General features: G+C 40.2%; 1 protein-coding gene and 1 non-coding gene across 2 annotated transcripts in view; both read left to right on the plus strand.

Annotated features, from left to right (window-relative positions):
* Positions 1-2,243: 2,243 nt before the first annotated feature.
* Positions 2,244-25,357, plus strand: part of ALG6 (ALG6 alpha-1,3-glucosyltransferase) — a 41,355-nt gene continuing 18,241 nt past the window's right edge. The window contains exons 1-7 of the mRNA XM_070405272.1: positions 2,244-2,319; positions 3,856-4,124; positions 12,911-12,995; positions 16,606-16,695; positions 19,182-19,270; positions 23,113-23,195; positions 24,011-24,075. Coding sequence (XP_070261373.1) covers positions 4,043-4,124; positions 12,911-12,995; positions 16,606-16,695; positions 19,182-19,270; positions 23,113-23,195; positions 24,011-24,075 — 494 coding nt within the window. The 5' untranslated portion in view covers positions 2,244-2,319; positions 3,856-4,042. The remainder of the gene's footprint in view (positions 2,320-3,855; positions 4,125-12,910; positions 12,996-16,605; positions 16,696-19,181; positions 19,271-23,112; positions 23,196-24,010; positions 24,076-25,357) is intronic.
* Positions 21,942-22,072, plus strand: LOC139004752 (small nucleolar RNA SNORA49). The gene has a single exon (XR_011470570.1). It is a non-coding gene; the product is annotated as a small nucleolar RNA SNORA49 (small nucleolar RNA).

Below are 25,357 nucleotides of genomic sequence, written 5' to 3' on the forward strand. Positions count from 1 at the left end.
TTAACTTAATTTTCAAAATTCACAGTCATACTAACGACTGTTATGTCAGCATTTTGTCTTTTTTGTGCAATTTCTGCACTTCTGAGTTTCACATAGACATAAAAAAATGAATGAAAGTAACTGTTGGGGCGGAGGGAAGTTAGACTGGTGGGATAGCCTGGACCTGGGTTCAGCAACCTGGGTACTTGAGTTCTGGCTAGGAAAGAATTCAGAGCCAAGACTCAAACTATAAGAGAACATTTATTTAGAAAATCACAGAGGTTGAAGAAGTAATTCATAGAAGAAGAAAACAAGTTATAGAGGCAAAGGAAGAACCTTTGGAGCTTACAAGTGAGGAAGGTAAAGGTGACAAGAGGCGGGGGGAATGTGTTGGGAAGGGGGAGGAGGAAGGGAAAGGTGTGCTTCTGGAAGGAGAGCAGGCTGGGTTCTCAATCCTAAGGGTTGTAAGGGTGGAGACTTTAGGGGAGGTTCCAGGGGAAGATCTCAATAGAATATTCAGTAGTTTTCCCAGTGGGTCCTTTCAGGGTCTGGGTCTCCACTGACTCATGGGTTCACAGCAGGGCAGGAGATCATTAGTCCACACAGCTGTGGCGTGCAACGTCTGTTTTTGCTGCTTTTCTGGGCCTAGAGCTGAAATACAACTGAGGCCTCCATATTATCTCTAAGTGAGGAGAGGTCACCCTGGGGATGGGATCCCACCCTACAACTGTCTGTTGCTAGGCACCCTGGTGACCTTCTGTAGCTGTCCTATCATCCTTGCTCTGCATATCTGTCTAACTGCCTACCACATGGCTAAAATCTGTGTTTAATCATAGTTCTGACATTTATTTGCTGTATTTCTTAGGGAAATTACACAATGTTTCAAACCAGCATTTCCAACAGGGTTTCATGGACCAGTCTGTAGAATGGGAAGTGGGAGGTAAGGTTGGGATGTGGGGATAGGATTCCACGGTTCAAGAAGCCTGAACATTCTATCGAGTTGACTTTTAAACAACTTTGGAGGTAGGGGCACCTAACCCCCAACAGTTGAAAATCTGCACATAACTTTTGACTCCTCCACAACTTAGTTATCCCTTGGTATACACAGGGAACTGGTTCCAGGACTCCCTATCACAAAGGATAGCAAAACCCCAATTTCCTTTGTCTATAGTCCCATTCCCATCCTCTTGGCGTATGTAAGCCCAGGCTTTCCTTCAACGCTCAGCCGACTCCTCCAGTGAGAGCATTTCCTGATAGTTTTTAGTTTACAGTGAACAGTCCTTTCTGAACTCCGATCGTGCTTAATGCAAATACAATAATCTGCATTTAGCATGTGCTCCCTTCTATTGCTTTCTATCCTTTTATGAAAATGTCTTCCCAATAAGAATTAAATATTTTAGGGCAGGGACTTGGTCATTTTTATCCATATTTTCAGTGCTGATGGTCTTTTAAATATAGAATACAATTTTAGATGAGGAAGTTTACCCAGCCCCACTCACTCATTTCACGGATGAAGAAACCAAGATCCAGAAAGTTGCTCGGACCTGCATAGTACAGAGCCATAGCCAGACATTTGCTGATACTTGCGGATTCCAAATGAGAGGGGTGGGCTCATACAGAACGGCCAGATTCAGAAGAGAGGAATGAGAGCATTCTCCGAACAGAGGAGGGGATGGAGTTATTTTTGGCAGTTCAGGAAAAGGTGATCCAGGCCGCTTGATGGGGAACGTGCAGTGGCTACTGGAAGGCGGGGCTGTTCTTCTGCATAACCCACTGGCTCTCGAAAATGGTCGGACGTTGAGTAACGTTTCTTAGATGAAGTGCCTTCCTAGCCTTAACACATTCTTCTTCGCAGGCAAGCGGCGTGGCTTTTTGATTTCTTGAGGACACAGGCCCAGAGGAAGACCTACTGGCCGGAGATAACCAGCCAAGGGCTCTCCGCTCCGCGAAGCGAGCCAGGACGCGCCCCTGGCAGGAATGTGTGGACTAAGCAGCAGCTCAGGCCTTGGCCCGGATCCCAGGAAAGAAGAGCAAGGGGCTTTCCACCTGCCCACTGCGTAATCCCGGCCGAAGGCCTCTCGGGCTCCTCCCGCGCGTGCCACGCCTCCTAGCTCCGCCTCCTAGCCCCGCCTCTAACCCCGCCTCCTAACCCCGCCTCCGCTGCGCGCCTTCCCCCGCCCCGCCCCTCGCGCTGGACGGGCTCGCTCCCGCGCCGGGCGCACGGGCGGGGCGAGCCGGCCCAGGCGGAAGCCGGAGGGGCACTCCGCTACGGGGGCGAGCGCGCAGGCGCCTTCTAGGAACCTGCTGCACGCGCGAATCTCAACTGCGGGGGGCGGCGGGGTAAGGCGGGGATCCTGGGCTTCTGCACCATCCGGCCGGGTGGGGAGGGGCTGGGGACTCGCGCCGCGCCACGATCCTGCACGGACCTGCGCGCAGCTGGCGACCCGGCTCCCAGGTTCTGTTCACTGAGAAGGGGGCTTCCAGGCCTCGCAGCCTAGCCTGCAGGCGCGCTTGGGCGTGGGGGTGGGTGGGTGTGGACGCGGTGACAGTGGTGGGACCCCTTGGCTAGAGCGGCGTGGCCCCCTGCTCCTGTGGTCCTGAGAGTCTGGCCCGCTGGAGAAAGACGGGGGGGGGGGGGGGGGGGCCGGGACGTCAGGAGGGGTCCCTTTTGCAAGACGTGCTCACCTGCAATAGCAGCAGTCCCTGGGTGTTGTGTGCATCTTGGGGGAAGGACCTTGCAGACTGAAAGGAACAAATTCCTCCTTGGGAAGTGGACGGCCGGCTTTTCGTAAGTCCAGACGCGCTCTTAGTGCAAAGCAGCACCGAAAACTCAGCCGCCAGCGTGGCAACTTCCTGGCCCAGTGGATGGTTTAGAAAGTTGCTGTATTTTGCAAGTAATAAAGGACCCTTTTTACTCTTCAAGGAGAAGAGTCTTACATCTTTAACCATTAAGGGCTCAGGAAAACTAGGGACCTCCCCATTTTACACGTGAAGATCGCCATTCTGCAAATATAGGACTGCCCTAGCCGGTTTGGCTCAGTGGATAGAGCGTGGGGCTATGGACTGAAGGGTCGCGGTTCGATTCTGGTCAAGGGCACATGCCCGAGTTCCGGGCTCAATCCCCAGTTGAGGGCGTGCAGGAGACAGCTGATCAATGATTCTCATCACTGATGTTTCTCTCCATCTACCTTCCTTTCTGAAATCAATAAAAATATATTAAAAAAAATATAGGACTTCCTCCTATGGGATGAGATTACATTCATTGTTGAACCCATCCTAAGTTAAGTTGAAAATATTGTAAGTTGAAAATACATTTAATACCCTAAACTACCCAACATCATAGCCTAGCCCAGTGGTTCTCAACCTTCCTAATGCCGCGACCCTTTAATACAGTTCCTCAGGTTGTGGTGACCCCCAATTTCATTGTTACAATTGAACATAATTAAAGCATAGTGATTAATCACAAAAACAATATGTAATTATATATGTGATTTCCGATGGTCTTAAGCGACCCCTGTGAAAGGGTCGTTGGAGCCCCAAAGGGGTCGCGACCCACAGGTTGAGAACCGCTGCTCTAGATAGAACAATGTTCTATCAACATGTCTCTTGTTTTTTTCACTCAGAAATATTTGCTTGTAAGGGCAGATCCTTACTTTATCTTTAGATGCATTGAGTCCCATTTAACAGGGAGAGCTACCTTTTGAGGTATATTTCCTAATTAGAGGGCTAAGGAATAAGGAACTTAAAACTACCCCCTATCCTTCATGCCCTCACCCCCACCACCCAATTCTTCATCTTCCTATTTGGTTTAATGAGTTCATTGTTACAGGTACTATGCTCAGCTAAATCTTGGTATCCTTTTTTCCTCCCCTGCAGGCTACTTCTTCATAGACATAAAAAAAATCAGTATTTGTTTGGAAACGAAGCATCACTTAAAATCCTCTCCAACTCCTAATTCCAAAGAATTGATAACATTCTCTGATCAAGAAGAGAAGTGACTGACAGCGTGTTAAAAGTATTCTGGCACTGGGCCCGTTTTTTCCCTCCCTACATTTGAAGAAACATGGAGAAATGGTACTTGATGACGACTGTGGTCTTAATAGGATTAACAGTACGGTGGACAGTATCTCTTAATTCTTATTCAGGTAACACATTTTTACTGTTTAAAAAATTGATAAATATTCCTTTGAAGAGTTTTCGTTTGTTTATTTGATTTTTGGTGATAGTTTATAGTTTCCTGAATGAGATAGAGAAGAATTTCAGGTTTTATTGGTGTGGTCAAGAAAATACCTTTAATCATGTAATTCTAATAAAAAGAATTTGTATAAGAGCTAAATAGAGGCATGGACTTTGTGACCTGAGAAAACAAAAATGTATTCTAACTGGAAGATGACAAAATGAGAAATTTTGATGTACTAGAGACTGCAAGCGGCGTGGCCCGTTTGAAATGAATAAAACTAAAAAAAAAAAAAAAGACCGTACCCTTTTATGTAATGATGTTTACTTTGAATTTATATTAGTTCACACAAACACTCCATCCATGCTTTTGTTCCGGCCCTCCGGTCCAGTTTAAGAACCCATTGTGGCCCTCGAGTCAAAAAGTTTGCCCACCTCCTTACTAGACTTTGAAGAGAGAAATGAACTATTACTTCAAGGGGGCTTTTATCAATGGAGGTTTTTATTGTTTGTTCATTTGTTTTAGGGTAGAGAAGGCATGCTATTAGATTGAAAGGAAGAGATGAGTGGAGAAGAAGATTGGGAGTGATGTGAGAGAAAGGGAGGGAGAATTGATGGAGTGTGGACCAGGAGATTGAGATGGGATTAAATTTAACCCTGTGAGTATTTATTTAGCACTTCTCATGTTCCAGGCACTTAGCTAAGTTCTAGAAATACAGGATGAATATCCAATACTCACAGGGCCCACATTTTTGTAGATAAATAAATGGTCACAACACAACATGATAATTATGTGAGGTACAAAGGTAACAGAGGTAAATGTTCAGGATGCATTAGAGAAGACTTCTTGGAGATGATGATTGAGTTCAGATTTGAAGGATGAGTTGGATTTGGGTACATTTTAGTCATGTAAATAAAGGTGAATTTTGAGAGGTGGAATTTGTGTGGGGGCACAAGAACGCATAAATCCATCTTCAGCTGGTCACAGAGTTAGGCTCCAAACTTCATACTCCAGTGCAGCTTTCTAGTGAACTAGTCTGGGCCAGTTGCAGGACTCCTTTTTTCTTGGCTAGAACCAAAATAGGCAGGTCCTTTTTGTCCTGTTTCTCTCTAAGCCCACACCTAACCTTAGATGAAGAGCAAAGCAAGGGCAAGGGATGAACTAGAAAATAATTATGCCAATTCCCAGAGCAAATTTGATCTAGGTCATCCATTCTAAGCCTTTCTGATATTGAGGCAATTTCCAAGTGGGAGGATTCCAGTGACTTCACATCTTTCACATTTGGTAGCATTAAATTTTTGAATTTCTGCTAGGCTGCAGTGTATGAAATGATATTTATTGTAGTTTTAATTTGAATTTCCTTCATTGCTAAATTTATTTAATTTGAATTTAATTCATTTCTGAAAGATTGAGTATATTTTTGTGTTTATTAGCCTTTTGTGTTTTCTTTTCTGTGATATTTGCTTATGTCATCTGTACATTTCTGTTAGATTTTATTCTTGTATATATCCTATATTTTTGTTGTTTTTTTCCTTATGTGTTTTTATATTCTGGAAGCTAACCTTTGTACAAGTTGCAAATATCTTCTAGTTTATGGCTTATGTTTTCACACTTTAAGATGTCTTTTGATGAACAGAAGTTTTTTATTTTTTATTTTTTAGGTTTTCAATGAAATTTCTATTTATTTACTTTTAAATGTTCCAATTACAGTTGACATTCAATATTGTATTAGTTTCAGGTGGACAGCATAGTGGTCAGACATTTATGTAACTTACAAAGTGATTTTCCTGATAAGTGTAGTACCCACCTGATATCATACATAGTTGTTACAATATTATTGACTATATTCCCTTTGCTGTACAGGAGTTTTTGATTTAAGGTAATGAAATTTATCAGTCTTTTTCCTTTATGATTTGTGCTTTTTTTAAAAAAAATATTTTTTTATTGATTTCAGAGAGGATGGGAGAATTAGAGAGAGACTGAACGATCTGTGCTTTGCTTTTTTTGTATCTTTAAGAAATCCTTCCCTACTCCTAGGAAGATCACAAAGATATTTTCCTAAAATTTTCTTCTAAAAGTTTTAAGATTTGCCTGGCCAGTGTGGCTCAGTGGTTGAGTGTCGACCTATGTACCAGGAGGTCACGGTTCCATTCCAGGTCACGTCACATGCCCGGGTTGCGGGCTCGATCCCCAGTGTGGGTCATGCAGGAGGCAGCCAACCAATGATTCTCTCTCATCATTGATGTTTCTCTCGAGCCTCTCCCTTCCTCTCTGAAATCAATAAAAATATATTAAAAAACAAACAAAAAGTTTTAAGATTTATCTTTCTTATCTATCTCCTTAGAATTGAATTTTGAGTATAATGTTTAAAATTTTTTTTCATATGTATAATCAGTTGTTCCAGCTCATGCATTGACTAGCCTATCCTTTCCCAGCAATCTGCATTACCAGATCTATATTAGTTTTTCATACATGCATGGGGTCTGTTTCTCCATTTTGGTCCATTGGTTGTTTCAATACTGCGGTGTCTTCTTATTGTAATTTTATATTAAGTCTTGATATGTTGTGAGGCCTGTCCTCCCTCCTGGTAGTTCTGTTTTAGGAGGGTCTTAACTGTTCTGGGCTTTGCTCTTTCTTATTATAATAGGCAGATTTCCTAAAAATGCCCCCCTTCTTCCAAGATATCCTGCCCTAATCCCCAGAACCTGTGGACATGATGAGTTCTCACTTGGGAGTGATTATGTTTTTTACATGACATAGTAGCCTTTATGATAGGGAGACTGCATTGGATTATCTAGCCATGCACAATGTAATCACACGAGCCCTTAAAATTTGAGAATTTTCTCCAGCTAGTGGCAGAAAGGAACTCTAGAGAGACTGAAAGCATAAGGACTAGACGCTTGCTGGTTTGACAGTGGAGAGGGTCACGTGAAAAGGAATATGCGGGACCTCTAAGTTGCAGAGAGGAGCCCCCAGCTGGCAGCCAGCGAGGGAACTTCATACCTGTAACTGAAAGGAATTTGAATGATGCTGAGAACCCGAATGAGCTTGGAAGTGGGTTCTTTCCCCGCCCTTCAGATAAGAGTCCAGACTGGTTGTTGCATTATTTTGGTCTCGTGAGACCCTGAGCAGAGAACTGAGTTAAGTCCACACAGACATCTGACCTACAGAACTGTGAAATTATAAAAGAATATTGTTTTAAGCTTCTAAGTTTGTATTAATGGTTATACAGCAATAGAAAGCTAATATACACATATATATCTTTTTAAAAATCAGATTGTCAAATCCAGTGAAAAACCCTGTTGGGATTTTGACTGGAATTACATTCTTTAATACTTTTGTTTAATGTAGGGGGGATTTGGCAATCATTAGCATAGTGGGGCTTCTAATTCATTAAGATGGTATGTTTCTTCATTTATTTAAGTCTTCTTTAATGCTTTTCAATAATAAAATTTTATAATTTTTTTTGTAAGAGTCTTATACATCCTGGCCCTGGCCGGATAGCTCAGTTTGTTAGAACCTCATCCCTGCATGGCAAGGTTATAGGTTCAATCTCCGGTCAGGGCACATATAAGAAGCAACCAGTGAATGCATAAATAAGTGAAACAAAAAATCAATGTGTCTTTCTGTCTTTCTCCCTCACCCTTCTCCTCTCTCTCTAAAAATCAAATAAATAAACAGATAAATAAATAAATGTCTTGCACACCCTTTCTTAGATGTGTTCCTAGGTATCATATATATTTTTTTCCTCACCATTGCAGATACTATCTTTTTAAAAGTTGCTTTTCTAAATGCTTGTTGTTGGAGTATAAAATGTGGTTGAATTCTTATGTTTGGCAGATTTCTAAACTCTTATTATTCTAATAATTTATCTGAAGGATCTTTCTATTTAAAAAAACTCAAATGATCTGGAACTAATGCCAGTTTTATTTCTTACTTTCTACTACTTAATATTTTTAATATCTTATTTTTTTATTGCTAAGGCCTTATTCCAGTATTGAATAGAGTAGTGATTCAGGCATCTTTATCTTGTTCCTAATTTTAATGGATGCTTTCCATTCATGATTGAGTATGTTTTTGTTCTGTCTGGCATTGAACCAACCTTGCATTCCTAGAATAACCCTATTTGCATATTAGCACCTGTATTCTCTATCTGAAAGAAATCTGAAGATTTTTTTGCCTTTACCAAAAAAGGTATTTACCATACTAATGTAGGTCTTTTATAAAAGGAAAGTGGGGTAACATGAACTTTTGGAAAGTGGGGCATAGATACGCTTCGCTTTAAACCATTTCAGCTTATGAAAGTTTTCATAGGAATGCTCTACCTTTGGATAGTGGGGGAAATTAATATAACCTTATTTTTTTAAAAAGGTATATTGCTAGATTTTAGCATCTATGCTCTTAAATTGTCCCACAAGAAAGTCAATAGAACAAGATTACTTTTGGATTACTATATAAGAAAAGTAGTGTTCTTACACATTAGAATATTTGTAGGTGGTGATTCTCCCCTTTATTATAAAGAATACTAGAGGCCCGGTGCATGAATTCGTGCACGGGTGGGGTCCCTCTGGGTGCCCTGCAGGGATTGGGCTGAAACCCGCAGTCCAACGCTGCCTGCAGCTCCTACCTGCTGTTCCTGCTCATCCCGGTCCCACTGTGCCTGCCGTAGGCTCGCGCCCAATCAGTCCCTTTAGCATTCACATGTGAATAACTTCTGTATCATGGGAGGCTGGGAGAATTAATGAATAAGTATGACATCTGTGATCGTACTAAGATTTTTTTCCCCTTTATTAAATACAGTACTTTTGGGGGGGTTATAATTTGTTTTTAACATGCTTATTTTAGTTTGCTTATTGTTTATCTTGTTTTCAGACTGTAATTAGGAAACACAGGAATGGGGAAGCTTAGTATTAGTTTATACTTCTTTTTTTGGAAATGTACGTATTGGGTAGGGAAACTCTTATGTACGTTGTAATTTAAGTTTTTTTAAAAATGTATACCCCTTACATATTTACAATATACCCTTTACATAAGTGCTGCTTATATAATTAGTTTTTATAGACCCAAACATATTGAATAAATATTGCTTGTTGCTTTTATTTATTTTTGCTTGTTGATTTTGAACAAGTCTTGGAGAGGAGACAAATTCTGATTTTAATATTGTTTGTAGAGTTTTACAGTTCCTCTATACTTTGATCTAAAATGTTACCAATGTCTTTAGAACAAATAGCAGCACTTGAACTAATTTTAATAATCTTTTTTCCAAACTCCATTGGCTGTTTAGAAAGAGAAAGTTATGAAGAATCATTTTGTTTGCAAAATATTAATTATTGTTGAAGTATGTCTGTGCTCTGTTTAGTTGGTTAGTTTTTCTCAGCTTATCTCTTACTATTTGTAATGTTTCTTTTTACTCACCAGGAACATATAAAAGGGGATTTTATTCTGGAAAATTTTAGCCAAATTTTCTTCTCTTGGAATGTTTAAAATTTCAATGTAAAGGCAAGTAGTATGTATTGTTTTTAAAGAAACTACTTGTGTGTTTTGTTTTAATTCTAAAATTATTTTGAGTGATTCAGCAGTTTATAAAATGAATATTTAAGTGGTGCTTAAGCCCATTTTCCTAAGAATGAGACAAAATTGAAGCTTTGTAATATACATTAGTGTGTTTTCTTTATGTAATTCTGAATCGCATGTAAATGAATTTGTGGAATTAATCACAATGGAAGGAATCCTTTTTGCCCTTCCCAAGTGGAGCTCCCATAGGTACAGTTGGGTTGTCCTCTTGGGTTGCTTTAAGGGCACTTTAGCAGTTTTAAAAACTTAAGTACTAATTTCATAGCCAGTGTCAGCTGAATTTATTGAAATAGGTCAGACTCTGGATAGAAACTTGTTTCTCAACCCTAAAGAGAGTCATTATCCATTCTTCTATTTATTAGAGAATGGTAATAAATTTTTCCACATTGACCACAGTCTAGACTAGAGCAATTTCAGAAAATCTAGAAAGCCGGATTTTTTTCAGGTATAAGAAATTCCTTTAGATTCTCTCTGACTTTTACTATCCCGGTGGACCACAAATAAGCAAATAAAAACAAAACAAACAAAAAAATCAACTCTTTTCCCCTATAGACAATGGCTGTGTTTCTGAAAAACAGAACACACTCACTTCTATAAAATACACCAGCAAAAAATTAATTCAATGGGGAATTATTTTACCCTTTAAAAAAGTGTATGTTATTCTCCCCCTCAGTTGATTGAGGCAGTTTTTAATGAAAGTATGTGCTATCTGCCTACCAGTATATTTCCTTTGAACTCTAGAAAATCATACAAATTAAAATTCTTATTTGGGTAGCAATTAGGAAATAGTATAGTCATATGATACTGAAAATGTAAGTATTGAGAAGGCAATAATTAATGATCAATATGTTTTTAATTTATAAGGGAAGAGTTCATGGAGAATTTGGAACTTAAGATGATTTTTAAAGATTGGATATAAGTTGATGTATGAGTAGGGGGTAGGCAGCACGAACAGAGGCTTAGAATTTCAGTGTCAGACAGTAACTTAAAGATGTTTTTGGGCAAGAACCAATATATGGGCAAAGCAGCCGAGGCATGATTAATTGGTCTGCCATCACAAATTGCTTAATGTTGCACATCGAGTAAGTGGAAAATCAGGAACTGAAATCTTTTTTTAAAATAAATATATTTTTATTGATTTCAGAGAGGAAAGGAGAGGGAGAGAGATAGAAACATCAATGATGAGAGAGAATCATTGATTGGCTGCCTTCTGCACGTCCCCTAATAGGGATCGAGCCCGCAACCCAGGCATGTGCCCTTGACCGGAATCGAACCTGGGACCCTTCAGTCCGAAGGCTAATGCTCTATCCACTGAGCAAAACCAGCTAGGGCAGGAACTGAAATCTTATTTTTTTAAAATTAATCCTCACCAGAGGATATTTTTCCATTGATTTTTAGAGAGTGTGGAAGGGAGGGAGGGAGAGAGAAACATTGATGTGATAGGTTGCCTTCCACTTGGGTCCTATCTGCAACTGAGGTTACGTGCCCTTGATTGGAATCGAACCTAGGACCTTTTAGTCTGCAGGCCAATGCTCTATCCACTGAGCAAAACCAGCTAGGGCAGAAACTCAGATCTTTTGAGACTACAAAAATGGACAAGATACAGTACTTTCTGAGAGACAGAGGTGCACGCGTGTGTGTGTATGTGTGTGTACGTACGTACATGTGTCTGTACTGCGGGTCCTTGTGACAGTCACTCAACGCATATGCTTTGGAGATGTTAATCTGCCTTTCCCATGATTATCTCATAGTGGAATCTCTCCTTGGGTAGAGATACTAGCATTTAAAGAGTATTGTTATAATATAGCCATTAGATGCAGAAAATTCTACTTAATGTAGTGTTTCAAAGCTGGACAAAATCTGGGTGGGATTTCAGAGAGCAATAATATATCATTCTCCAACAAGGCACACCTTCCCTAGGGATTAATGACTGTATTTGATTTTCACTTACTGATTAAAAAAAACCTCTGACTAGACTATATCTCTTTGGGCCTTGTCACAATTTTATGGTCAACTGCTAGTTAAATTGTGTGTGTTTACTATTTACTAAGTGGAACTATATGTCATTTTATTTATTTATTTATTTATTTGTTTTTTAATTGATTTCAGAGAGGAAGGGAGAGGGAGAGAGAGATAGAAACATCAATGATGAGAGAGAATTATTGATTGGCTGCCTCCTGCACGCCCCACACTGGGGATCGAGCCTGCAACCCGGGCATATCCAACCATGACCTCCTGGTTCATAGGTCGATGCTAAACCACTGAGCCATGCTGGCTGGGCTCTTTATGTCATTTTAAATGATTTAAGGTTAATAACCTACTTAGCAGAGTAGGAGCTAAGAGCCTGGATTATGGAGCCAGTCTTCCTGAGTTCAGATCCAGACTCTGCTACTGAATACCGGGGTGACCATTGCTGCTGTTTCATCACCGCTGTTTTTCCAGCTGTAAAGTGGGGGTGATAACAATACTTAGTTCACTGTTGTATTGGCATGTAGTAGGCACTATCAACTGTTAGTTATTAAAGATCCACTATCACTCTATTTGCAATTTTGAAATTAAAAAACAAGCTATAAAGCACCAGTTTCTATGTAACTCATCTGACAGCAAAGCTTTGACCTAACTAATGTCTTTGTAATCTATATCTGTTCTTGGTTCTATACTTACCCTTAAGTTATTTATATTTAGTTTATAAAAACTCTCTTTCAGATACAGATATTTATTATTATTATTTTTTAATGATACTTATTAGACAATATGTGATAGTCTCATGAAATAAAAATAAACTTGGATATATTATAATTAGTATTATGAGTTAATTAATAACTAATTAACATTAATAGCTAATGTTAACAGTATTTATTGAATGTTTACTGTGTGCCAGGTGCTATCCGGTGCATTTTCTATCTGTTGTCTTCTTTATTCCAATGGCCCTCTAGGTAGGTAGTGTTGATCCTGTATGCTGAGGTTAGGGAGGTTAAGGAATTTGCCTGCGGTCACACAGTCACTCAGTGTGCTAGCAGTGCTAGGATTCAGACCTTATCTGGCTGACTCTTTTGGTAACTTGTATTCTTTTCCTCCACCTACACTGCCTCTATAATTTAGAAATTTTGCATAAGGAAATAAAAATCTCTGATGTACTAAAGTATATTGTTGTTTTGCTCTTTTTACTTTTCATCTTAGGTGCTGGAAAACCCCCTATGTTTGGTGATTATGAAGCTCAGAGACACTGGCAAGAAATCACTTTTAATTTACCAATCAAACAATGGTATGGGCAATTTTAACTTGATTATATTATTTAAAGATATTTAAATTAGATTCTTTGGAGCTATTTAAAAGGAAAATCATGCTACTATATATAATATATATATATATATATATATATTTTTTTTTTTTTTTAGTTTGAGCATCCTCATCTTCCTGTGTACTGATGTCACATATATTGCCTTGCTTACTGTAGGCCCATTTTGAAATATCATACTCTGTACTCAGTTACCAGAATGAATATGGTACTGAGCTAGAACTTTGATGATAGAGCAGTCTGTGTCTTAGAAGCTCCTCTAAACATAAACTGTGTTAGTTTATGGGCTAAAAATATTTCCTCTGGAGGAGGTCTTGCCAAGTTTTTGTTAGGAACATATAAGAAAGAGAATAATTATCTCAAGAAGCAGGTCTTTGCAGGGCTGTTGAAGTGGCTCAGTGATAGGACTTGGGCATTTTCTTTTTTTCCCTGTTCTTTTTTCTTGGCACGTTGACTTTTCACACCCTGGTCAGTAGATGTTAGCCAGGGCTACAATCATTGTTACTTTATAGCAGTGATGGCGAACCTTTTGAGCTCGGCGTGTCAGCATTTTGAAAAACCCTAACTTAACTTTGGTGCTGTGTCACATATAGAAATTTTTTGATATTTGCAACCATAGTAAAACAAAGATTTATATTTTTGATACTTATTTTATATATTTAAATGCCTTTTAACAAAGAAAAATCAACCAAAAAAATGAGTTCGCGAGTTACTTCTGACACGCGTGTCATAGGTTTGCCATCACTGCTTTATAGCAATACCTCCTTTTTACCTCTCTTTTTGTTGAGGAGCAAAATCTTTCCCACCCTTAAAACAATCATTAGTAAAAAGATACACCCGGCTCTGAGCAGGCATGCTTTACACCTGGCAGTGGTCGGCAAACTCATTAGTCAACAGAGCCAAATATCAACAGTACAACGATTGAAATTTCTTTTGAGAGCCAAATTTTTTAAACTTAAACTATATAGGTAGGTACATTGTTATTAACTTAATTAGGGTACTCCTAAGGCTTAGGAAGAGCCACACTCAAGGGGCCAAAGAGCTGCATGTGGCTCGCGAGCCACAGTTTGCCGACCACGGGACTAGGGGAAGAGTCCACCTAGCCTGAGCACGTTGTTTGAAATTTTTTAAATTTTATTCATTTTATTGATGAGAGAGAGAGAGAGAAAGAAAAAGAGAGGGAGAAGAGAGGGGAGAGGGAAAGGGAGAGGGGGAGAGAAACGTCAATGTTGGAGAGAAACACTGATCAGCTGCCTCCCATGCAGGCCCCAACCAGTAATCCGAACCCTCAACCTGGACATGTGTCCTTATGGGGAATTCCTTCTGTTTTACTGGACAATGCTCCACTGAGCCACACTGGCCAGGGTACTTAAAACACTTTTAAGTTTCTTTTCCATGAATTTCTCTTTTCTTATTTGTGCATTTCCATAAGACTAGGGAGCACCATTGTTAATGCTATCTTTCTTTCTTTCTAGTCCAACCAGTTAGAGTATATCTGTTAATCATTTTTACTATTAATCATATATACTGAGTGGCCAGATTATTATGACTGGCCAGATTATTTTGACCACCCCGTCAGTACTTCATTGACACTTCCAAAAATACTGAATATTGAAAACTTCCTAAGCAAATACTCTCAAGGTTTTTTTTATTATTATTATTATTTGCATAACTAATTCACTTCATTGTACTGATGGGGTGGTCATAATAATCTGGCCGGTCATAATAATCTGGCCACTCAGTGTATAATATTAGTATATATCTTTGTATGCTTATAGCACCTCTTTTACCTATCTCCAGTGGATCTCAAGGTTTAAGTAAATGAAAACCAGCTTTTGACTTCTAAGAAGCTGAAAACCAAATCAAACTGTGGTTGTCAAAATGTGACTCTTAAATTCTTGATGATTTTCCATTGCTCTGTCCATCTAATAGTTTTTTTAAGTAAATAAATATATTGATTGATTGATTTCAGAGAGAAAGGGAGAGGAAGAGAGAGATTCAGTGATGAGAGAGAATTGTAGATTGGTTGCCATCTGCACACCCCCTACTGGGGATCGAGCCCGAAACCCGGGCATGTGCTCTGACCAGGAATCGTACTGTGACCTCCTGGTTCATAGGTTGATGCTCAACCACTGAGCCACATCAGCCGGACCATCCAATAGTTTTGGGCTAATAACCAATTAGAACTATTTTGCACTCACTTGGTGTCAGGTAGTGACCTAACAGCTTTACATGTTTAACTCAGTCCTTTGACAACTTTATGAGGTAGATATAATAAAACTTTGTTAATATGCCCTGTAGTGACATGAATTTGGAAATAGCACAATTGTGTTATTGTGCCTGTCTTCAGTTAACCCTGTTTAGAGAAGTAGGTCCTCTGGTCCCCACTGTTGGCTGGCCTAGTGTCCCAGATTCATGCTGTCAACAGTGGCTCCAACTAACGTGGAAATCCTTGGATTCACTGCCTTTTGGTTTCAGGTCCCAGCCCAGATCCAGGATCCAGGATTATTCACGGGGATGTTGCTGCTAGAGTGGACACCCACCCCAGCCAGTACCACACGATAGTACTTTACGCACATCTCTTGGCTGTCTAGCACACTTTGACTATTTTATTATCCCAGGTCACTCCATTCAAACCTACATTTTATGTGACTGACATTAAGAGAATGAACATTAACAGGCTTGGGATCATGATGAATGCTAACTTAAATTTGTTTAAAATCCCAAAGTAAGAGATTGTGATGCTGAGAAATTGTTACCCATTTGAAACAGGCTTATGAATGATGGTTATTTATATAGTTTGGTACATAATTGTAAATTCTTATGATTGAGGAAATAAGTTGGATGGAAGAAGTTGCCTCATTATAAAGGATATAACAGAAACCTGTTTTATGTAAATTTCATTTTCATTTCTTGAGTCATAGTAATTGTATATAGTTTCTTCCCATTCTGGCCAATTGAAGGAGCCTATTGGTTTATGAATGCTAGATCTAGTTTTCTTCCTTAATTTATAGAATCTTGTAACACATAGGCTCCAGTTACATCTTGATTTGTTTTCAAAGTTTTCTGTCTGTTTCACGAAGTATTTCTCTTCCCATAAACCATATCTGTATGTGTTCTTTGATATTGATTTATTACTTTTTAACATTGTGACTTTATATTGTTTCTTTATTTTGTTAGACTCTAAGAAGCAATTTGTCTTTTTGTGTGTGCATATTTTCTTTTATACAAGTGTTAGTCATCGATTAAGTCTACTAATAGTGAGTGATACTAAGTTTTGGTTTGTCTAGGACAGTCTTGGTTTGCATCTGTTGTTCTTGCTTAATATGAATAGCTTATTCTTTCACTTTCAAGAGTTGTTGGTTTAGACAATAAATTATTTAGTCATGCTACTCAATAACTTTTAATTGTAAGTTCACAACATTTTTTAGAAGGGTAAAAGACAAGAAAGATTAGATAAAAATGTTTTAACTTATCTGACATATCTTTTCATTTTAATTAAATTAAATGAGACAAGATGTTAAATATAATCTATGTTCTGAATATTATTAATAGATGCTTTTTCTTTTTTTTTTAGGTATTTTAACAGCAGTGATAACAATTTACTATATTGGGGATTGGATTATCCACCTCTTACAGCTTATCATAGTCTTTTATGTGCATATGTGTAAGTTTTTCTTCCTTAATGTAACTAAATATTTATGTCCTTAGCAGATTTAGTAGAAACAGTAGGATCGGGCTTTGTTGAATAGAGGAGAGATTGTAGCTACTATTGTATTATGTTTGTAAAGAAAGCACTATACCTTTCTTTACAGTCAGGTTGTAAGAAAGTTAACTATCACTTTGAACATTTTTATAATTCCTTTGGAGGACAGGCTAGAAAGAAAGGTGAAATTTAGCTTTGTTTTGAAGTGGAGTTGTTACCAATTATGCATGGACAACTGAGAAATATGTCTAATATGGTGAGTTGTGCATAGGAAAGCTTTTTTTCTGGAATGGCCTGAAGTATATAAAAAATATGGTATCTGACTAATCTGTCAAGTTAGAAACTAGAATTACTTTAGTGCTTCACTTGTTATTTAAGATCAGGATTGGAAATGAGTGGTTTGTTGAAGATTAGGAACTTCTGTTTGGTGGAGACCCAGTTCTACTCTGTAGTGCTATTCCATTTCACACTTGAAGTGTGTCAGCAGAAATTTGAGGAATTTCACAGTATCTTCCAAATTTCAAATTATTTGTTTTACTATTTCCTATTTTGTAAAAATTAGTTTCCTGGATTAAAAACGAGTTCCAAAACTACATGATAATCAATTATATTTTGCAGTGTTCAGGGTAATGTAATATAATTGAAAATTAATTTATCTTTAACCATTATGTTTAGTTTTATGTAATGATTTGTGATTAATAGATATTTATTATAGCTGATTGTTATGATAACTGAAAAGATTATAAATTATAAAACACTAGAGGCCCAGTGCACGAAATTCATGCACTCAGGGTTGCGGGAAGTCCCTCAGCCCAGCCTGTGCCCTCTCGCAGTCCGGGAGCCCTCAGGGGATGTCCAACTGATGGGGGATGCCATCAGTCGGACATCCTTAGTGCTGTCATGGAGGCGGGAGAGGCTCCCGCCACCGTTGCTGTGCTTGCCAGACGTGAGCCTGGCTTCTGGCTGAGCAGTGATCCCCCTGTGGGAGCGCAGTGACCACCAGGGGGCAGCTCCTGCATTGAGTGTCTGCCCCCTGGTGGTCAGTGCGTGGTGTCATAGCGATCAGTTATTCCACCATTCTGTCAATTTGCATATTAGCCTTTTATTATATAGGACTAGAGGCCCGGTGCACAAAAATTTGTGCCCTAGGAGGGGTTCCTCAGCCTGGCCTGTGCAACTTTCGCAGTCTGGGACCCCTTGGAGAATGTCCACCTGCTGTCTTAGGCCTGCTTCCTGGGGGATTGGGCCTAAGCTGGCAATCAGATATCCCTCTGGCAGCCCGGGAGCCCTTGGGGGATGTCCACTTGCTAGCAGGGAGCAGGCCTAAGCTGCAGTCGGACATCCTTAGCGCTGCTCAGGAGGCGGGAGAGGCTCCCGCCACCTCTGCCATGCTGGCAGCCGTCAGCCTGGCTTGTGGCTAAGCAGAGCTCTCCCTGTGGGAGTGCACTGACCACCAGGGGGCAGCTCCTGCATTGAGTGTCTGCCCCCTGGTGGTCAGTGTGTGTCATAGTGACCAGTCATTCCCAGTTGTTCTGCTGTTAGGGTCAATTTGCATATTACCCTTTTATTATATAGGATGATCCTCTGGTCAATACTAGCATATTGTTCTTTATAAAATATTAGAGACCTGGTGCACACAATTTGTGCAGGGGAGGGGGAAAGGGAGAGGTCCCTCAGCCCGGCCTGCACCCTCTCACAATCAGGGACCCCTCGGGGGACATCCCTCTCGCAATCTGGGACCTCTGCTCCTAACTGCCTGCCTGCCTGCCTGCCTGATCGCCCCTAACCACTCTGCCTGCCTGCCTCATTGCTCCTAACCACTTGCCTCCCTGCCTGATCACCCCTAACCACTTGCCTGCCTGCCTCATTGCTCCTAACCACTCGCCTCCCTGCCTGATCACCCCTAACCACTTGCCTACCTGCTTGATCACCCCTAACCACTCTGCCTGCCTGCATGATTGTCCCTAACTGCTCGCCTGCCTGCCTGATCACCTCTAACCACTCCCCTGCCTGCCTGATCACCCCTAACCACCTCTGCCTCTGCCCCTACTGCCGTGGCTTCGTCTGGAATGATGTCCGGAATGAGTTCGGAAGGTCGTTCGGCTGTCCAGTCTAATTAGCATATTATACTTTTATTATTATAGATGTGCTTAATAAGTGAAATGTCACACATCAGATTGTTTTTACACTGGAAGAATTGCCAAGGTAGGGTTCTTACCCATGTTACAAGGTTTCATTGGGAGATAAGCAAGGCAGACTCTGTTTTTTAGCTTAAGTCCATTTCACATGATTAAATAAAAAGACTCACATATCAGCCTTGACTTGATCACTTTATAAGAGCAGTGGCCACTTCTCAAAATAGATTCATATGTCCTCAGATATCCTTATTGCTAAAAATGATGGGGAATGAAGTGCATATATATATATATATATGCTTTGATTTGCAGGGCAAAGGTTGTAAATCCAGACTGGATTGCTCTCCATACCTCACGTGGATATGAGAGTCAGGCACACAAGCTCTTCATGCGTGCAACAGGTAAAAGAACAATAGGTATTGAGTGCAAAATTTGACTTTCAAACATTTTTTTAACTGGTCAAAGGTTCTGTTATTATTCCTACTTACTTTTAAAAGTGTACAACTATACATATGCATATATATGTAGATTTCAAAATATATTTGTGAGCTAAAAGAGAAAAGAGTAGAAAGGAATAATTCTGGGAGCTTAACATTGATTATTCTACTTAATAATTTGAATACCCAATGAGGTAAATACTATTATTATACTTATTTTAAGGTGAAGAAACTGAGGCACAGGTTAAGTGAGATTAATAGCTCACTTTAGGTCTGCTAACTATAAATTGAATTTTTAGTTGTTTAGGTTGTTGCGTTAACATCCTAATTCCAAATCCCTTTAGACTTTTTCTTAAAGTAAACTTTACAGTCATATCTCATTCATTGTGTTGCTGTCCATTGTTGCTAAATTAATCCACTCAACAAATGTTTGTTGAGCATTTATTGTGTGCTGTTCTAAAAGCTTTACACGATTTATACTTTAACTAGAGGCCCAGTGCATGAAACTCGTGCACTCGGGCAGGGGGTCCCTCAGCCCGGCCTGCGTCCTCTCCCAGTCCAGGAGCTCTCGGGGGATGTCTGACTGATGGCTTAGGCCTGCTCCCTGGACATCCTTAGTGCTGCTGCGGAGGTGGGAGAGGTTCCTGCCATTGCTGCTGCACTCACCAACCATGAGCCCGGCTTCTTGCTAAGCAGCGCTCCCCCTGTGGGAGTGCACTGACCACTAGGGGGCAGCTCCTGCGTTGAGTGGGATTGAGCCAAAACAGGCTCTCCGATGTCCCCCGAGGGGTCCTGGATTGCGAGATGGTGCAGGCCAGGCTGATGGACCCCACCAGTGCACAATCAAGGCCAGGGAGGGACGTGGGAGGTTGGCCAGCCAGGGAGGGACCACGGGAGGGCTCCAGGGCGTATCCGGCCCATCGCTAAGTTCTGATCATCCAGACCCCATCGGCAAGCTAACCTACCAGTTGGAGTGTCTGCAGCCTGGTGGTCAGTGCACGTCATAGCGAGCGGTTGAGTGGCCTTAGCATATCATTAGCATATTATGCTTTGATTGGTTGAATGGACGACTGGACGACCAGACCCTTAGCATATTAGGCTTTTATTATATAGGATGCTAGCCTGGACCTTTTCCTCAATTAGTCTAAATTTGGTGGAGTTCTCTTTACTGTTCATCCAGGCATGGAATCTCAGGCCCAAGAGATATCTGTTTTGCCTGTCTTTTCCTTTCCCACACCATTCCCCTTTCTCCACAATGCTTTAGTCCCCTCTGAACTACACATTCACCACATGACTATTTAGCGTCTGAACCAATACCTATGCCTGCAGGGAACTCACTCTCTTTAGAGCAGCCGTGGGCAAACTACGGCCCGCAGGTGGCCCGTTTGAAATGAATAAAACTAAAAAAAAAAAAAAGACCGTACCCTTTTATGTAATGATGTTTACTTTGAATTTATATTAGTTCACACAAACACTCCGTCCATGCTTTTGTTCCGGCCCTCTGGTCCAGTTTAAGAACCCATTGTGGCCCTCGAGTCAAAAAGTTTGCCCACCCCTGCTTTAGAGACTATTTTGTTTTCAGAGAGCCCCAATCATTGAAAATGCCCTTCTTCTATTGAACTTCTATTGAACTTCCACTTGATATTTTAGGTTCCATTTCCTTGGGCTGCATCAAGCATGTCAAACTCATGGCCCATGGGCCACATGCCTTGTTTATTTAGCCTGTGTTAGCCTTTACGTTTGATATGCTTGGGCTACATAGAACAGGACTGGTCCTTTATATACTTAATGCCCTAAAGACATTTGAAGTCACCTTTTCCCTGAGGAGGTTCGACATCCTCAGATCCTTTAGTTATTTCTTAGATGACCCGTTTGCTGAATGCGATTACGGTCTTGAGACCCCTGGTTGTGCTACTTGGAATATGTTTCAGTCTGTCAGTGTCATCTTAAATGTGGCATCTGGAGCAGAAAATAGATTACACACAACTAACACTGACAGTTTTCTGTCATTTACCTTATTCTGGACACTGTATTTAGTGTAGTGCAAGAAAAAATAGGCTTTTTGGATGGCTTTGTTGTACTGTTGAAGAACTTAATGTACAGTATTTGTTTTTCTTTGTTCTAAAAGGATTGGATATTCAGAATTATGAGTTGCTTTATGTTAAAAACTTTTTTTACTTTCCTTTTCACCTGGGGCTCTCAAGTTCTTTATATGCATGAATTAGTAAAGGTTTATGTATTTTTCTTTTTAATTAATCCTCACCTGAGGATATTTTTCCATTGATTTTTAGAGAAAGTGGAAGGGAAAGGAAGAGACAGAGAGAAACATCAATGTGACAGAGACACATCGATTGGTTGCCTCCTGCATGCACCCCAACCAGGGCCGGGGAACCTGCAACCAAGGTACGTGCCCCTGAGTGGAATCGAACCGGGGACCCTTCAGTCCACAGGCCGACGCTCTATCCACTGAACAAAACCGTCTACTCTAGGGCTAAAGTTAATGTATTTTTAATTAATATTCTAAAAAGATTCTCCTATGCATTGATTGCCACATTTGAGGTATTCTTCACAGGAGAAAATTTGGAATATACAGATAGTAAAACAAAACAAGACAAAACAAAAAAACAAGGTTGTCCTCCCTCAGCCTTACTCCAGGGGCCTTTGCTGTAAGGTGCCCTGGCATTGCCTGGGGTCACACGAAAAAGCGCACATCCCTCCCCAGGAAGGCTCCGTTCTCCTGTGGGGCCTACCGATTGCGCTGACAGCACTAAAAAAACAAAACAAAACAAAAAAAACACACAAAAAACCAAGGTTGTCTCTGCTTGCTTTGAGTATTCTTAATTTTTAAAAAAATATATACTTTTATTGATTTCAGAGAGGAAGGGGGAGGGAGAGATAGAAACATCAATGATGAGAGGGAGACATTGATTGGCTGCCTCCTGCATGCCCCCTACTGGGGATCTAGCTCGCAACCCAGGCAGGTGCCCTTGAGGGGAATTAAACCCGGGACCCTTCAGTCTGCAGGCTGACACTCTATCCACTGAGCCAAACTGGCTAGGGCAGTGGTCGGCAAACTGGGGCTCAGCAAACCGAGGCTGCGAGCCACATGCGGCTCTTTGGCCCCTTGAGTGTGGCTCTTCCACAAAATACTGACTTCTGCGCATGGGCCACGAAGCTTCAATCGCACTGTACGTGTGCACCCACATGTGGTATTTTGTGGAAGAGCCACACTCAAGGGGCCAAAGAGCCGCATGTGGCTCGCGAGCCGCGGTTTGCCAACCACGGGGCTAGGGCATTGAGTATTCTTAATTTTTAAGTTCAAGTCAAAGCCAAGAGAGAATTAATTTTGGATACACCTAATTGATTCAATGTGTGAATATTTTAGAGAAAATTAAAAGAGTGTAGTACCGTATTAATTGAAATTTGGCAGAGGTCCTGGTCAGTGTGGCTCAGTTGATTGGAGTGTTGTCTCATACACCAAAAGGTTAAGAGGTTATATTCTCTTAACATACCTTGGTTCGATTCCTGGTCAGGGCACATACCTAAGTTGTGGGTTCAGTCCCAGTTGGGGCATAGGAGAGGTAGCCGATTGATGTTTCTTTCTCCTCAGGTGAGGAATTTAAAAAAAATGACAAAGGTAAAGGGAATGGAAAGGGCTCACATGTGAGGGACTTGTCCAGAGTGGGTAGGAACTGTGGGTTAATAGAATTCACACTCAAGGATGGAGGAAGGGAGACGATAAATACATCATTATAGCTCCTGATGGTCTCACAATTAAAATAATTTGCTTGTGTCTCTTTTTTTAGTGTTAATTGCTGATTTGCTGATTTACATACCTGCAGTGGTTTTGTACTGTTGTTGTTTAAAAGAAATGTCAACTAAGAAAAAGGTAAGTTTTAAAGCAACCTGACATCTCATCTCTGAAATATTTTATTAGCTTAACTATTGAGTATGAAGCTTAAGGAAGCCATGCTTTTGGGAATAGATACTAATAGGGAATAGTATATATCTGTCAAATAATTTTCACTTAGAAAACATCAATTTACCTTAATTATTTTAATGCCCAACTGTAGTAATAAGATGCATTGAATTTTAGAAGTTATATACTACTGAATCATGCAGCATGTTGAATTTATTGCTTAGCTGGTAAATCTGAATTTCTATCATTTACCTTATTCTGGACACTGTATTTAGTGTAGTGCAAGAAAAAAAATAGGCTTTTTGATGGCTCTATTTTACTGTTGAAGAACTTAATGTATAAGTATTTATTTTTCTTTGTTTTAAAAGGATTGGATATTCAGAATTATGAGTTGCTTTTATGTTAAAAACTTGTGAGGATGACTAAACTGAAAGGCATTTTGAAAAGTTGCTATGTAGTCTCACAATCACAGTCAACAAATACTCTTTTTAGTGATTTTATATAGATTAATCATTAGATTAACTTCTCTGACCTGTGTATCTAAACGTGCTTTCTCTGACTAACACCTTCTAGTGATTTCCTTTTTACTGAGGCATCCTATCCAAGAAGTAGCACCTCCATGAAAACTGTAGTGTTTAAAGAGTTGTTTTATAAAAATGCAATTTTTTGATAACAGGAAGGTAAGAGGGGAAACATTTGCTACTGTGTTAAGTGAAACTACACTTTTACCCTGTTTGATTCAAGTAACAGATTACTCTCTTAATTCACAATATCTGTCTTTACAGGTTGCTAATGCATTATGCATATTGCTGTATCCAGGCCTTATTCTTATTGACTATGGACATTTTCAGTATCCTTTACTAATTTAGAAATGAAGTTAGATGCATGCCTATTAGGAAATCTAGGCTCAATGTGTATAATGTTATCATTCAGTAATATCTTATTTGCTAGGGTACTTGCTTATATAAACTACTAGAGGCCCAGTGCACGAACATGCATGGGTGGGGTCCGGCTGGCCCACCCGATGGGGGCCAATTGGGGCCGGGCTAGTGGGGCGGGAGGGGATGTGGGAGGTTGGCCGGCAGGGGTCGGGGTTGGGGAGGGGCAGGGGAGAGGCTGCAGCTGGCTGGGGGGAGGGGCCATGAGTGGGGGGCTATGGAAGGTTGGGGGAGGGGCCTGATTGGGGTGGGGGTTCCGTGGGAGGCTGAGGACAGCTGATTGGAGCCCCGATCGGGCTGGTTGGCCACCACAGTGCGCATCATAGTGACCGGTTATGCCAGTCGTTCCTGTTGTTCTGTTGTTCTGGTCGCTTGGCTTTTATATATATATTTGTTCACAATGATATATAAGAATCTCTTCACAAAGCTTTTTCTTAAAAGGTAAAATAAAGATTTGTTAAAAGTAGAATTGATTTTTCACACCCATTTGGCTTGATAACTGATTAGCTCTTCTGAAGAGCTGGACAAAGAGTGCCAAGTGTCGTTATATTCTCTTAACATACCTTCTATCTTTTATAAATGTTACCTGACATTAACAAAGGAAAACAGTCTTATAGTTTTTTGAGTTTTAAAACAAGATGTTTCTCTAATTGTGGTAGCCAGAAGCTTCAGAAAACTGAAACTGAATAATTAAAATTTGCTATGTGTATTTTATTTGTAATTTTGATACCTAAAATAAGGAACAGTCAAATAAACAAATTTTAGAGAAAAGTTGATATAACCTGTACATGGCTCTCCAGTTTGTCTTCTAATGTATTAAATGTTGCTAACTGTCCCAAAGAAAAACAAAAAAACACAATTCACAGCAACATGAGTGCTTAACTAATAGCTTTTCCTTTTGATGCCAATCTGTTTTAGTTGTAATAAAATTAATGTGTATCTGTCAAAGGACTTGCAAAATATATTCAAATCTGTAGTTGTTTTGATCATATTTTTTATCTGATCAGGGCTATTGGTTACAAAGTCCTATATAATAAAAGCCTAATATGTTAAGTGTCTGGTTGGCCTGTCAGCTGTTCAACCAATCAAAGCGTAATATGCTAATGATATGCTAAGGCTGCTCAACTGCTCGCTATGATGTGCACTGACCACCAGGGAGCAGACAGTCGACAGGTTGACCAGTCGCTATGATGT

Source organism: Myotis yumanensis, unplaced genomic scaffold, assembly GCF_028538775.1.
Source record: "Myotis yumanensis isolate MYYU_CA2020_CCGP unplaced genomic scaffold, mMyoYum1.0.hap1 SCAF_2, whole genome shotgun sequence".
In the NCBI taxonomy this organism is placed as follows: domain Eukaryota; kingdom Metazoa; phylum Chordata; class Mammalia; order Chiroptera; family Vespertilionidae; genus Myotis; species Myotis yumanensis.